Genomic DNA, 16,137 nt, shown 5'->3' on the forward strand with positions numbered 1-16,137 from the left:
AATTTAATTCCCAAAATTTTGTTACATTTAGTCATGAATTTGCTCTATGCAATATTTATAACAGGTAGGATTATTATAAACACAAATGGATGGAGATATGCCCGCCCCCTTGCGGTTGCCTAGGAACAGAGCGCTCGAGGGCAGAGAGTCGGCGCGCGCACACCGCATATAAGCAAGCGCGCACGGCTGCTCGTCGACAACAAGCCGCCGACCGTTGTGCCTAATACAACTCGGTTTAGTCCACACCGCTACAGGGTGAAGTGCTTCATAAAAATCACTGCTCCAGTGTGCACTTAATTCCAATACTTTGATTTGGAAATCCCTAACGGCACATTCACACACTTGACACTCGATTTATACTCAATACAATCAAGCAATCATTAAAATTACGAGCCGCCAACTTATAAACTAGTCACTTCTATTTACAATAATAATTCTAATCGCTTCGAGATCCTCATCGTTTCATCAATTCCACCAACGACTTCACTGCAATTTCTTAAGGTAAGTTGACTGTATTCAAATATTTGGTACATATTCAATTTGGTGATTAATAACTTGAATTCTGCATGCGTATAGAGAGCTCATATGATTGATATTGTGAATGGTGAAAAAACGCACCTTTTTACGACAAATTGTACGCTCTTCAATATGTTGTTATGAAAGAATTTGAATCTGCTGATTGTTGATGAATATTTTTGTTGACAGACTCGATGGCGAAAATCAATTCTGTTTAATCTTAATCCATTTTTTTTGGTTTGTACGACATCGAAGACAAGCCAACGAGCTATTTGCCAATGTCAGTGACATTTTGGAACATTCATCAGTTGATGAAAATTAGTTCGTGCACTGAAAATGAAAGCACGCTACTTAAGATGAGTACCAACTTAAAATACAATAACCATCAAGATGCAAGTGAAATTTGAAATCGTGGCACGAGGCACAAAAATTTTGTTCTAAATAATTTATGATAGGTGATTATTTTTGTAGGAATTCTTCATCATTCATCAATCATACCAACAAGTCCGAAAAAGTAAAGGCCTTCCCGATTGACTTCTACTGGAGAATTAAGTTTGTGTATATTTCCAATCATCAAATACCTATCAACAATATAATTAAAAACTGGATGCTAATTTCGGTATTTATTTTCAAATTTTCAACAGATTCCTTAGAATTGACTCAAAATCATCTGCATTATGCATTCCAGCCGTGGAAAGATAAACTGCAAATTGATTTAACATAATACTGTCTATATGAACCCATTCATAATTTATTTCGCATGAACCTCCCTATGATGATGAAATAAAATTACTAATGCATAAGATAGTTAATTTGATATTTCCCAATATTCAAGTCAGTAACATGCATCAACGCGCTGTGAGCTGCAAGGTGATGTTCGATCAGCCCTGCTGATGCTATATGACACGACACCGAAACGGTGCTAATTTTTAGACCCATACTTTCCGCCTTTCCAGTCTCTCGCTATATTTGCACGGCCCACACTGCCTGAGAATTGTTTTGAAACACTTTTGATTGAGTCGTTCTATTTCATTGTGGTAGGAATTGAGCAATTAATAATTTTAAATGTTTTTGTCTAGGCGCGGTTGCACAAAATTCACTAAATCTAGATTGAAATCGTTCGAAGCATAGGTGGCACCATTTTAATTTTTTATATAAATAACAATTTTTCATACATATGTGATCCATTCAGCGGACTCTATAGACACTGTTTTTGAATCATCTCAGTGTCTCATTAGATCATGAAATTACTTAAAATAATTTTTAAAATGAGCCCCGGAAAAATCCTATACATTGTCTTGCAAAATATGATTGTTAATGGTTTTTCCAAGAATCATCGCAAATCGTGCGAGTTTTATAAGTCATCTCTAAAACCAGGTTGTTGCATGTAACTGTGATCCGCCTCTCACTAAAGGCTTAAAACTTAAAAAACTTTCCTTGAAAGTTAAGCAAATTACGGTCATCTAACCTACGCAATAATCTTGAAGCATCGTATTTCTTTCAGCGATTCATGCGGGCATATATAGAGGTTTTTATGCATCTCATAGCTATAATTTGAGCCAAAGTTCTTGTATTCTTTTTAACTTTATACCAATAATTTACCTTGAAAGTTTGGGTAGAAGTTATGGCATCTGACAACTTCTACGAGATTGATTTCACGGGTTCTTGCTTGGCCAAGTATTGGGCAGCGCCATAGCATCAGAGTCAGAAATTCTAAAGAACGTCAGCGTTGAAAAAGTTTCAAGTTTCTTAGGGAAATTACTTACTGATTGAGGCCTAACTTTTGGTCGCAGTCTGCAGTTATATTATCAAAGAGATGTGAATGCGTCTGTGTTGAAAGTCTGAAGGCTGAAACATATTCCAAATTAAATTTTCAGAAGGTGGAAATTTTGACAATCATTAAAATATTAGAAATTATATCTAGGACGATATTCTCTATCAAGAATTTCACTATAATCATGCTCGACATTTTCATCAAGTATTCCAGAATTAGGTCGCCAGGACCTGTAAATTTTTCATATAGTTGCCTTTTTTGCTTCTATGACAAGTTCGATTTGCATTATTGAAATTTTGAAATTAGTTAGCCATGCATAAATACCAGTTTACAAAACGTGAGTGGCGAAAAATTAGAGTGAATATTAAACTATTAATTATGATATTCCCTTTCAATTTTTACATTTTCCTATCGATAAAATTGCCAGTTAATTTCTTCATTGAATATTTAATTTGGAAAAAATTTTCTTTAATTTGACTTCTCGCCACTCTTCAGCGACAGAGCTCTTGTGTCACACGCAGGCTTTTGGTTCAAACCTGATCCTATTCAAAACTTCGTTAATTAAAAACCGTATTCGCGAGCAACAAAAAATTCCAACACTGCGCCGAGTTCATAAAATCCTCGATTTCTAACTTTGTGGGTCATTCCCAGCCACGCTGGCTTTAATGAACAGGAATTCAGTGTTGGGCGATTGTGCGATCGCATAATGGCTGTGCGTCGATGTTTCGAACTTCGAAGTTCATTAGCTCGGCTGCTCAAAATATTACACGATTGCTTCGACAAATTTTGTTGACTCTTGAAGGCTCGATTTCAGTTCGGTGCCTTGTCAACTTAATCAAGAAAATTGTTAACTTTCCAGGCCATGTTTTGACCTAGAACGAGTGAAGGGAAAATTCTGGGTGTGCAACCAGACTTTATTCACATGTAACTTAGGTTTTAGACTAATTTACTTGCGTATTTCAAGCAAACGACGTTAGTGTCGATTTATTTTAACTTGGTTGATTTAAATTCTTAATCGATGAAATTTAAAATTTTGTTGATTGGTGAATTGATGCGATCCTTTGGAAGATATATTGCGGAAGCACATATAATGGACATAATTTTCGCCCTTAGCGGAATTCGATCAGAGGCTGATTAGCATGAAATGCTCATGCTAACATTAGTAGCAAATTACATATTTTAAATTTTAATCACTGTTTCAAACTTGAATATTATATTATTGTCTAAGTAGGAGGTCATTGACGCAATATTATTTATTTTTGGACGACGCCATCATGGAATGCAGTCTAATTATTTCCATTGTAAAATGAATAATCAGGTCAACCTAATACTGCTTCATCCTGAAATACGGTTTCGTAATTGTTGCACTTACGATACCTACAAGGTTCTCTTGTTGCTAGGCTCCCGTAACTCGCCTCGAGGCAATCAAGCCTTGTTGCCAACCTCCTCCTATGTACCGACGACAGCATTCATGTTTCTCTGCTCGGCTAGCGCATGGAATATTATTTATATTTCCTACATTTAAAATATAATAAGCATCGGATACATGTTAGCTTTTGAGAAATTAATTTTGCTTTATGCATTCAAACAAATAAGCCTAGGTTGTTTTGTTATGTTACGGGAATTTAATTAGGTTCTCGTTATTCAATATTTGATAAGTTTTGGTTGTTAAGGGCCAGGTACAACGCGTCATTCGCCGTCATACGAATAAATAACCTAAAATCGTCATACTTCTAAAATTAATCCTGAACAATAGATTGAAAGTATTACACAAAGCAAATTACTGATTGAAGAATTAACAATATGATTTATACATAGAATGTGATAACAAATTCATTTCAGGCCTCAAAAGAAATCATTTCATCATTCACTTTCCATATAAAAAGTCAGCCTGAAAAGACAACTATTGCCAGTTATTGGCCTTATATATAACGAGTTTTAGAATTAACCGCCATTGTTTAGACTAGCGTTCACAAAGAAAAAATGTATTCGCGAAAGCGATTTATCGAAAAATTTGCTATTATGGGATGAATTAGTGAGACTCTGAATTCCTGAATTTCGAAATATTAGTAGTCAGTGACTATTTACAATAATATTACTATTCAGTGTATATTAACAATAATATTGCTATTCATTGTATATTTACTATAATTTTACTATTCAGTGTATATATATATATACGACGACATTATAAATTAGTATATGTGGTTCATAACGTTTTTCATTAAGTGGTTTCGATGGACACTTTTTCCTTACCAGTGTTAACGAACGCACTCGCACAATACGCGTCTGTCGAGATGGCATCTTCCACATTCAACATCCGACCAACCAAGTCTACGAGGTCCATTCTATGTGGCCTTTTGTTTGCCACTATCTTTCTTATCTTCCTCCAGTGAGTATTGAATGCACTCAAGATGCTTCTAGATTAAAATTACCGAAATATAATTTACAAATAGTATTATATCTGTCATGAGGTTATATATAAAAAATGATTTAATTTAAACTTACTTCGGTAAAATAAGCTGAAACTTCATAAGAAAAATGTAATCGCCAATGACACATTGTGAGAAACCACGTTTTTTAAACAATGACCAATGTCTGTAAATTAATGTACAGTTGAAATACTGTTTGGTCCGTTAATTCTAGCAAACATTGCGCAGAATTTTTGCTTGTATTTCATCTTCAACACACGTCCAGGTCCCAATTGGGCTTTGCAGTCTTCAGTATTAGATAAAAGTAGCGATGGTTTATCAAAAACGTGTGAGAGATCATCCAGAGCCTCCTTGGTCTCGAGTGAAAACAACGTCCAAATTTGTAAGATCCCTTTCATTTGATGTATATCATATTCATTTGATGTATATCAAATTTACAGTAAAAGGTTTAATGAGTTAGTACTTTAGAGTTAGTAAAATTAATTCTTGTTTAAACAAAATTGGTTTAATCCAATAAAGTTATAATATTTTATTTACTAATATATGATGCACTGATCAGGCCAGCAAACTCAGCACCATCTTGCTCTGGAAATTCCAACAACGGCGAAGTGTCCGACCAAACCTGCGTCAATGGCGTAGTCCTCGACTGGTGTCATCAACAGGTCTGCGGCAAGGTTAGTCATAATCTTCATACAGTATTCATTGATGTATTTTACATCAATAATATTATTATATTACATATTATTTTAATGTGATTTGAATTAATTTAATAAAGAATAGTGTGTATTCTTGTATCTAAGTTGCCAAAACATTGTACGCCATAAAAGTATATTCAACTTCCATGGATATCGTTTTGACGATCTGATGGATAAACATCTCAATGGAGAAGGTGTGACTGAATAATTCACAAATTGCTTCTATTAGACTTTTAATGTACGAGCAAGAAGAATTTAATTTGTTTAGTTTGTGTCCATGCACAGAGCTTAGATGACGCAGCATCATATTTTATTGCCAAATGTGTACCTCGCAATTATACACACAGGTTTTCCCGGATACAATGTATTTTCTAATTCGCTGGCCGCCGTCAATATTTAATCAAATATTGCATATGCTGAAAATTTGTTTTTAACGTACAGGGCCCTGGTGAACCTTGTGGAGGTCGTTGGCTTGAAAATGGCGCGTGTGGCGAAAACATGTTCTGCGCATGTGGAGTTTGCAACGGCTGCAACCGCTTGTTGCAATGCTATTCCAACTTGAAATGTTGAACACGTCGTACTACGAATGAAACTCATGCTGCAAATGGTGCCCAATTCAACCAAGAAAATGACCAGAAACGCTTTTTGGAATCACACTTGACGACTCAAATGACCGGCCACATTAGCAGTTACACCTAATGACACTTTGTAATAGGATTGCTTATGTGCCTATATGTTCTACTCATACATTTAATATAGGTCATTTTTTAACATTTATTTCTGCACAGTTCATTGCAGTAACGTTAAACATTGAATGGAACCGAATTTATATATGTCAATATCGTATGGCGATCTCTTTTTTATTTTAATGCCTTACTCATAAGACTTTTTGTTATTTGGCGATCGAAAGATAGGGATAAGTTGCTTGTCAACTGCGCCCTTATAAATTGTTTTTTCATGATGAATAGGATCGTTACTGATTCTGAAGTGCTTGATTATTAGTTAGTTTTATTTTATAAATTGGTGGTTAAAAGCCTACGCCTGTGACCGGGAAACGTGCAAAAATTATGTAACATGTTTTTCAGCCAATGTTTAGTACTGCAGGTCAGATCATTGAACCTGCAATTGGGCGGTAGCTCTTTTAGTTCATGAAGTCGATTAAGGATCATGTGATACTAATATTAAATGCTAGTTCTGAAAACACGTTCATGCTCGTTGCTTAACATTTCAGGAAACTAGAATCACATTTTTACGGTCATTTGACGAGATGCAACGAAAATGATTCCCTTTATTACAATTATCGAGAAAAATCATGTCATTGAGGTACCAATATTAGGCATAGAATTGATTTTAACTGTGTAAAATTCTGAACCATGTGTTGCATGTCATTGAGTATCGTTCTGTAGGATGAAAATCATTAAGAACGTACAAATATTATTTCAAGCAGGCCAATTGCTATTGATTGATATATTTTATTATATTTTATCTCTGTCTCTTATGCAAAATTCTCTTAAATGTTCAGGATAGAAGCATTATGCATGAACTAATTTATCAACGTAGAACGGAATTATTTGCCACCTATCAGTGTCAACTAGAATTTTTGTGTATCGTAATATATAAAATTCATAAGCCTGTAAACGGTTTATTTAGCTCTTTAATATATACTCGTAAACTGCAGAGTGTATTTTAGAAGTAATCATATTTATTGACGACAAATATGCTAACCTCGTAAGTAAGTGTCGTAATTAAAACGATAAACGAGGCACTAAACTGCAGCATCAGTGGCTGAGAAACTGACCTAACATGGAGATTGATTTGCTTAATTTCATTTCTTCCCAAAACACGCGAAATTAATGTTGTAAGTTAAGCTGAAACTTTCGTATTAGGCTTTTGTAAACAAAAAACAAAATCTCATTCAGCCTTAATTTAAAATTAGGTCTACAAATTAATATATTAATTCAAAGACGCAATATGACTTAAGGAATGTTGAATATCACTTTATTTATATTTGCTTTGAAAAATTTTCAGCATTCAGGTAAAAAGTTTGCTCAGAAGCCTTGATTGCGCTGAATTTATTATTATTTACTTTATATTTAGGAGCTGCTTTTGATTAGAATCGATAATACTGAAACATTGTAGTGCCGCACACATTTTTCTGTTGATATTGTTTTGTTATCACTTATTGTACCGTTAATCGACTCTGTTGTTGCGAAGAAAGTATAATTTATCTGCATACTAAGTTTGTCATTGCCCCTCTCACATAACATTTTTACGCTAGATATGAAAAAATCTGGTGCCATAAAGTCTATTCTCGAAAAAAGTACGAAAAAAATCATATATCATAGATCCCATTTAGTTCAGATGTACAGTTTACTGAAGAACATTTTTGCGGCATTAGCTTGAAGTACAATTGATCATTGACCGTAGTGTCAGATAAATATCTTTTTGCAATACGAATAAAACGTAGTATAACAAATTTGAAGAATTCAGTAGATGGTCAACTGAAATTAAAGCCAAAATAAATATAAGAAGGTATATATATATATCGTCCAACATCTTCGACATTGTCCGATTCGCACTATAGAAAAATAAATATTCATAAATTTAGTAAAAACCGTTCAATTATATTTATCGGAATCCATAAAAGTAATATAATGTAAAAACTAAGTAATACATTACTTAGTAATAGATATTACTTAATAAGTAATAATGTAGACCTAAGAGTTAAACTATTTTCAGCATTGACAAATGCTGAATTATTATTTTAGATTTTATTATTATAAAATTGAATTATTTTATATTTTAAATGTGCAGAGCTTAACGGACTCGCTCGCTCATTGACTTCCCTCCTTCCCGCCGACCTCAACTCTTCAAAAATGGCCTACGCTTTCAGCTCGTCATGCGCGTCTGCAACGAACTTCATCGTCTGCGCCTTGATTCTTGCTTCTCTGACGCTGTTGTTCTTGCAGTGAGTTGGCAAATTTTGAAAATTATTTAGGTTGAAATATCTTTGTACCTTTATTCGCCATCAAATCTTGATGATAGTTCAGGTTTAGATTTCTCTGTGCCTTTGTCCGCCATCATGATGATAGTTCAGGTTCAGATTTCTCTGTGCCTTTATCCACCAGCAAATCTTGATGATAGTTTAGGATTATAGATCCTGAATATCATGCATGTGAGATTTAACGAACAAATCATTCGTAAATTTTTAAATTTAATGATGAACTTAATTCCAGGCCAACAACGGCAGCTCCAAATTGCCAGGAAATTGTGGGCGAGGTGTCAGACGAAGCCTGCCTGCACAAGGCCCGTGTGTGGCAAGGCCCGTGTGTGGCAAGGCCCGTGTGTGGCAAGGCCCGTGTGTGGCAAGGCCCGTGTGTGGCAAGAGACGTGTGTGGCAAGGTAATTGTTCATTTAAGTTTAGTTCATTCGTATTTCGAGGACGTTTTATTTTGTGCAGGGTCCAGGCGAGCAGTGCGGAGGTCGGTACAACGAGTACGGCCTGTGCGGCGTGGGAATGTTCTGCAACGCTTGTGGCAGATGCTGTGGCTGTAACAGGCTCCTCAAGTGCCACCCTGACTTCACCTGTTAAGCACCCCACCAGGCATCTGACGTTGAAATAACGTTGATTAAACGTTTTTTCTCAACGAAATCAACACATAATCAACGTTGTTTTAGCGTTATTTGCTTGCACATACTGCAAGACTTGGTAAACTCGGTCGACGAACTGGAAAACTTGGGACGTGAAACTCTATTGCTTATGAAAACTTAAATGTGAAAATACGTCGCGTTTTCCATATGATCATGAAGTGATTTATTGTGCTGAAAATACTATCAATATACATCAAGGATAATTTGATTGAGTGGAGAAACTTTAATAAAAGTTGGGACGAAATACAAAATCCGGGTGGCGAATCACTTTTTATTCTTCGACGACGTATATACCAAAGATTAATTGATTACTTAGTCATAAATTGGTTTAGATATCATGATGGTGATATTAAAATTAAGCTTGAGCTGCCAAAATAGAACTACTGAGAACCATTGCGGGGAAAGATAAAAGATTGGTATATTCAACGAGGCCTTTCTTATGCAGCTGGGCGGTTCCACAGAGTATTTTCATACAATTGTTTAGCATTGTCTGAACCGCTTATGTGATTCAGATCATATATAATCATTGCCTATATAACTGTATAACACAATATTCTCGCTTGCTCTGTGTTTATTTGAAATTTTGTATTATGAGTGGATTATCTTGGTGTTTGCTACCAGGCTCACGTTGATTGACAAGCATGGCTCGTTCGATGGAAAGTGGCCGTAACAATAAAGACAATAGAATAACTTATTATAAATAATAATAAAGTTGTCTATTGATCATTTCTTAAGATCATGAGAAACACATTAAGTATCCTAATGATGGATACTAGAAAACATAGCGGATTTTCGTGCAATATGCAATAATTTACAGTTTTTTTATAACACCCTGATTTTTATATCGACTTAATAAATCGAAATTACAAAAAAAGTCTCAATTATATGGAAGAAAATTGGTCAAGTCTCTATGCAAGGTGCGGCAAATGGCTTCAATATCGTTGATGGCATCTAGAGCAGATCTTATTATGTTATCAATAGCTGGGTGCGTTCTCTATAACTAGATGCGTTATCTATTACTAGTTTATTTTTTGTTCGTGTGCACAAGTTCTTGTTTTTAAATAAGTTAGCCGCGAATATATGGTTTCCTTTTCTTTGCGTTTGTTACAGCTTCTCTTCCTATTCAAAAGCTCCTATAAATTAGGGATAACGCTGAACTAGTGAATTATTTAATAAAGAAATAAATTTTAATCTCTCTCAAAGCACAATTGTTGACATGTTGCATTTTACGGAATTGTTAGAATAAAATTAAGCACGATAAAATTTTTCATTTCTGAAGAACCAGCTTTGTTCAATTTATTCAGTAATACACAAAATTAATTTTGAAATTTTAAACAAATAGACAATTTACGCAGATGCGTGTTTTGACGGAGTATATTTTTTTGCAAATGATCTCTCACATACGAAAGAAAATCATTGGGAGTTAATTTCATTGAAAATTCCCAAGAACTTTCATATAGGTTGCCAAGAAATTCAATTCCTTTGAATTTTAATATAAAGATCTATTTACATTTGGACTAATATATACTATCAAAAAATTTTAATGTAAAAGGTCAGTTTTTCTGCAACAACTACTACAACATTAAAGTTAAAGTCTAGGGCGCAATGATCTCTAATAACAAAAACTAGTTTAATCGGCATCCGATTTTAATTGGAAACTTATAGCAGTAATAAGGTTGGAAAAGCAAAAGTTACTGCAATTTGAGGCCATTAGGTTTGTAACAATCAAGTTGGGTTTGATTCAGTTTCCCAGTGTATTGCTAAAACCCAAATTACACCGCGGAACTTGTTCTCCAAGTTTCATAAACTTTCAATATAAACTAAACTTTTGATTTTACAAAAAATTCACGAGTCAAAAATACCTAAAACGGAAGATTGTATTTAAGAAAAACTAACTTTATTGCTTGAAAGAATGAAAGTAATCGATATTTTTTACAGGATAAAGTTTATCTAGATTTAAAATTAATATTTTTCAAATAATATAGAATAACTCTACAAATTAACTAATCCTTGATTGCTTTGTTTGTTTAGCGCACGAAGCCATTGAATCGTTTGGTTTGCCTCTGCCTTTAATGGTGACGAAAACAGCCTCGGCAATAACACGTCGCTGGTACACAGCGTCCGTAGCCACCATGAATATTCTATTCGGCGAGATCAACAGATTACAATCAAAATTTGTTTACTATTATGTTTGGTGCGGGAAAAATATTTTGAATTTGAAATTTTGGGAGAGAGCAAATGGATAACAATTAATTGTTTGGTTCTGGTTCTTTGAGTCAGCATTAAGTGAATCGCAGATAAAAATCCGGTTTAATAACAAATTCTTTGGAATGAGAACGAATCTTTACAATTTTGAAATTGTAAAACATGCAGATAACTAATATTTAATTGTTCCTTGATGCAAATTGAAGACACAGTTGACTTGCCATAATTAGTCTCATTTAACGCAATGAATTTCAACTGTTTTATGTTTGATGAATTTTTCCATGGGACGAATACCGAATTTGTTTCACTGTCTGCGTCTGATATTGGTTGGAAGGCAAACAAGACTCACAGACTTGTTTTAACGCAATTTTTTTTACAACATTTTGAACAAAAAGAACGAGTTTTGATAAGAAGGAATAAATTCGCAATTTAATTTTGCGCTACAACGGGTGTGCCTGTTAAAATTTCACTGAAACATTTTCGTTTTTAATTTTTTAAAGAATAATCATCATATTACATTAACTATTAACTACTCGCTCACCTATTCGGCTCAAAAAACTCTAATGAAAACATAACTTTGATTTTTCGTTTAATGTGATGTCCTTGAATGAAACCTGAAAAATCAAACTTTTCAGGTTTCAAAAATCAAACCCGCTCTAGCATGAAACATTAACCTAAAACTTTTCTTTTCGGTTCAACGCGCTTGCATGAAGCATTAACCTCAAACTTTCCTTTCAGATCTACGCTCTTGCATGAAACATTAACCTCAATCGTTCCTTTTCAGCTCGACGTTCTTGCATGAAACATTAACATCAAACTTTCATTTACAGCTCAACGCTCTTGCATGAAACATTAACCTCAAACTTTCCTTTGCAGTTCAACGCTCTTGCATGAAACATTAACCTCAAACTTTCCTTTTCAGCTCAACGCTCTTGCATGAATGTGGTTCGCTTCTATTCAAAAAAATTGTCCCCGTCTCGAAAGCTTTGCTCTTATCCCACAAAATATGAGACCCGCTCCCGTAATGGAAATTTGATAATTTCCCTCTTATACTCCAGCGAGACCTAAAAAACCCTCAGAAATTCTGCCTTGCGTCCTCACTTGGATATTTTAATATTCATAATGGCACAAAAAATGAACATTTTGCAGAGAACGGGCCGGTGAACTAATTTGTGATGGACAAGCGGTTCATAAAATATCTAAAAAAATGGCATGAAAAATATTTTGCTCTGACTTCATTTCTTCTTAGGTGAAAAGGTTTCAGATCGCTGCACTCTCACAGTATCGTCCATGTCAGTTCACGGGAGAAAATGTTATTAAACGATATTTTATTTCAGGAAGATAAGAAGTGCAGCTTGATGGGACATTACGTTTCTGAGAAGGTCTTTGGGACCACGAGCAGTTTTGGAAAAATCTTTGTCTGCGGTTTGGCGTAAATGGATTATTTGAGGCCAACCGACTCTGGCCCCAAAACGGCCCCCTGAATTGTGCTTTTTTGGCCGCAGGCTGGGTTCCAGAGAGTCTTTACATTTCGTGGGATGACCGTGAGAAATTTTCCCGGCATTTCTTTAGGATTAGCCCGTAAGATCGGCGAGGGAATATGATGCTTTGGCGCGCGCGATATTTCCAAAGTTCCTACCATTTTACTAGGATAACACGGAAAATATAGAAGAAATTTAGATTTTTTCGAACAACTGAAATATTCCCAGAGCAGGAGAATTTTCTGACTGGGCAGAAGGACTTTCAATGAGATTTTCCTCAAAGAACTGTCTTACTCAAAAAAAAAAAATTATTTTATAGCAATTTGAAAACACAAACCTAAAAAGCATGAAAATATGAATGAACAAATAAGAAATTTATTTACTGGATTTTCATCATTAATTATCACGATGAGTAATAATTTGCATTAAAATTCCCGCGAGTGAAAAAAGAATTTTTTGTTCCTGCATTTGTTCTTCATTACATTTTTTGCCTTACCATATGCGGAGTGCAACGTGGATACGTTTTTCAAAATAACTCAAAATTTTAGTGGAAAATGCCAGGCCTGTTTGTTAAGAGCGGGGGATGTTTTAAAAGAACGTCACGTTTCGATGAGTTAACGGCTTTATTGGACAAATTGCGACTGCTGAGCGTCATTAGGGTGCGTTTGCGACCACATCTCGCTCGTAGTTCCGACAATAACGGGGAATCAGGCAAACCTTCAATAGAAATGATGCGGACTAATCAAAGTTGCCGATGAGCAGCGAGTGCTCGTTGAGGTAATCAGCCTGTAATTAGTGATCGAATTAGAACAGTTATAGGAGTACCTAATTATTGATTTCAATTTTCGTAATAATCTAAAATTCAATCAAGCTAACCTAAAAAATAATGTAACAATAATACTAGGAATTGAAACTAGTATCAAATAACTCCTGTCAGGTTTTCTGCAGCTCCAGTTGTACTTCAGCACTGAGATATTACGAGTCGAATGACTTTTCGAATACTTGGAATATAGAATAGCAGTGTATTAAGGCGCTCACTCAATAATTCTAAGTAATAGTATTCCTCAACGAAAATAATCACTGTATTATCCCACAACTTAATCTCGATCACTCTAAACCGCATTAATTATGGAACGATCTTGGGTTCATGATATCTTAATGTAAATTTGCACACAAGATTCTCTTGTATATTTTCCTCGTAATAAAGTATTTACAGCCCGTACAGGTGCGGATCACGGACGGTGGTTTTTGTACTCTTTTCGGGCAATAAATCGATAAATATATCGTTGAATATAAAACTCTCAAATAAACTCCCGGTGATCGCACAAATCAAATATAATAAGCGGGAAAATTGCAGCAAATCAGGAATGTTGTCCAGCAAGAACTCGAGCTTTAGGGGGACGGCTTTCGTCGTTTGCTCGCAAAGGAGAGGGACAAATCATAGACACCGAATATTGCGATGAATAATGACCACACAGCTGCACGAGGGGGAACGGTGGATATGAAAGGGGACGAAATGAATTAAAGATGTGATGAAATCTATAAATCATTGATTTAGAGATCTGATCCAGTGAATGGTAATTGGTTTTGGTGCGCGATGAATCCTATCTACCACTTTTTGTAAAAATATCCGAATAAAATGTTATGAAAGCATTAATTACTGATGCGAAATGCGAATAAAGAAATGTCTAGAGAGAATAACAGCTTGGATCGATCCCCATTGTGAGTTAAAAGAAATTCATTTTATATTTATTGAGAACAACTGTTAATAAATTTGAGAATAGAACGTGAATGGGCAAGGAAGAATGTTCACTGAAGACAATTTTTATAACTCGGTAATTATAACTCGATGAATGCTTGCGGTGGTTTTTGGTTGTGTTAACAAATCTTTTTAACAAGGACCATCCATAGGTGTAGACAACTGTAAAGAACACCATGTTTGGCACAAGTTACTGTATTTAATACCCAAAATCTAAAGTAACACCACGAGGTCTCGTGCGGCCGGTCCCATTATAGGTCTAGCGAAACACGTCGCGCACAACGACAATTGCTCTCATTAGGAGAAGCTGCGTCGATCGAGCGAAGCAGGATCCTTACTTGGTTGAAAACTCAGCGCGGTTTTTCAGTAGCCAACTTACTTACATTTTACGGCCTTCGATTAACCGACCAAGATTCTAATTTTGAGAAGAAGTCACCGGAAGTTCAATACACGCACCTGGCACACATGTGTCTCGCTCTGAACAAGTCATGGTGCCTTCCCGTAATTAATCTTGGCGAGGGATGCCTGGTGGCAAAAACATTGACGTCTCGCTTAAAAAACAGGCAAAAAACACCGGATAAAGTCTGAATTCGTGTCTTGAATTAGTTATGAATGCCGTTTATTGTGGATGAACAAACTCTGTTTTCCTACATGGGATTTTTTATGTTCGCGGCATAAAATTTCATGGATGCAGGTAAATAAGGATGCTTGAAAAAATAAGACTCTATCTAAGCATTAAAACTCTGATGATAATATCCTAATAACTGCTTTAAATGCAGAACAATTAGTGAGTTATCTCTGCATAGCAAGCAATGAGTTAACTCGAAATCCAACTGTATATTATAATAAAAAATTTGCTAAGTTTCATCGACATTGATCGGTAGTCATATTTTCCCGAAAAACAAAAAAATTCTTCTCATTTATTAATTGTATTGAAACCAGTGCTTGCGACAACTTCTACAAGTCATCCACTGATCAACATTCATACACAGGTTCTTCTACATTCGACCACAGCAAAGCAACAATTTTTTATGTGTGTCACCCTACGCCATGTGCAAGCTAGGATGTCCAAGCCTCATTTCTCTCCCCTCGTCTAAAGAATGTCGACAAATTTCATCTCAATTTTCTTCAATTTCCCACCTTCCTTCTCCCCATGCTCCGTAAGCATATGAGGTCCCGAACTCTTTATAGGTGGTGAAGATATCAAGATATCAGCTGGAAGGCCTACTCAATAAATAATTTGCTTTTCATTTGCGGAGCACGAGGCCATTTTCGTCACACGTGCAGCAAGAAATTTCATATTCATCTTTCATCTTCATATTAAAAAGATCTTTTCCGTCTCAATTAATTCACATTCATCTCATCAACATGTAACCCACCACGGCACATATAGACCACTCGCATTTCTGGATGCGCCGCAGTCGTCTTATATGAAGGTTGTTCTTCAATCGTCCCTTTGTTAACAAATCATGACAATAAAGTTACCGCGTTCAGAGATATTAAATATTATCCTCAGCCTAAATATAAACCAGTTGTGGTGAATTTTTAACCCTAGCCTGGATATTGAATACATCAAGGAGCACACGTTGTCCTAAATCCTTGTGAATTTCTTCAGTCGTCCTCA

General features: G+C 35.4%; 1 protein-coding gene across 1 annotated transcript; it reads left to right on the forward strand.

Moving 5' to 3' along the window:
- The first annotated feature begins 178 nt into the window (after positions 1-178).
- LOC108675306 (neuroparsin-A) lies at positions 179-7,652 on the forward strand. Its single transcript, XM_018163305.2, has 4 exons — positions 179-501; positions 4,550-4,682; positions 5,282-5,396; positions 5,859-7,652. Exons 2-4 carry the CDS (start codon positions 4,588-4,590, stop codon positions 5,985-5,987), a joined length of 339 nt encoding a protein of 112 aa, XP_018018794.1. The 5' UTR covers positions 179-501; positions 4,550-4,587; the 3' UTR covers positions 5,988-7,652.
- Positions 7,653-16,137: the final 8,485 nt, after the last annotated feature.

Source organism: Hyalella azteca, unplaced genomic scaffold, assembly GCF_000764305.2.
Source record: "Hyalella azteca isolate HAZT.00-mixed unplaced genomic scaffold, Hazt_2.0.2 contig3326, whole genome shotgun sequence".
NCBI lineage: Eukaryota > Metazoa > Arthropoda > Malacostraca > Amphipoda > Hyalellidae > Hyalella > Hyalella azteca.

Excerpts from the sequence above, each read along its gene's own strand:
- LOC108675306 (XM_018163305.2), top strand. The coding sequence starts at position 4,588 with ATGGCATCTTCCACATTCAACATCCGACCAACCAAGTCTACGAGGTCC. Across the intron at positions 4,683-5,281 it reads ATCTTTCTTATCTTCCTCCA|GCCAGCAAACTCAGCACCAT; the intron begins GTGAGTATTGAA and ends TGCACTGATCAG. Across the intron at positions 5,397-5,858 it reads ATCAACAGGTCTGCGGCAAG|GGCCCTGGTGAACCTTGTGG; the intron begins GTTAGTCATAAT and ends TTTAACGTACAG.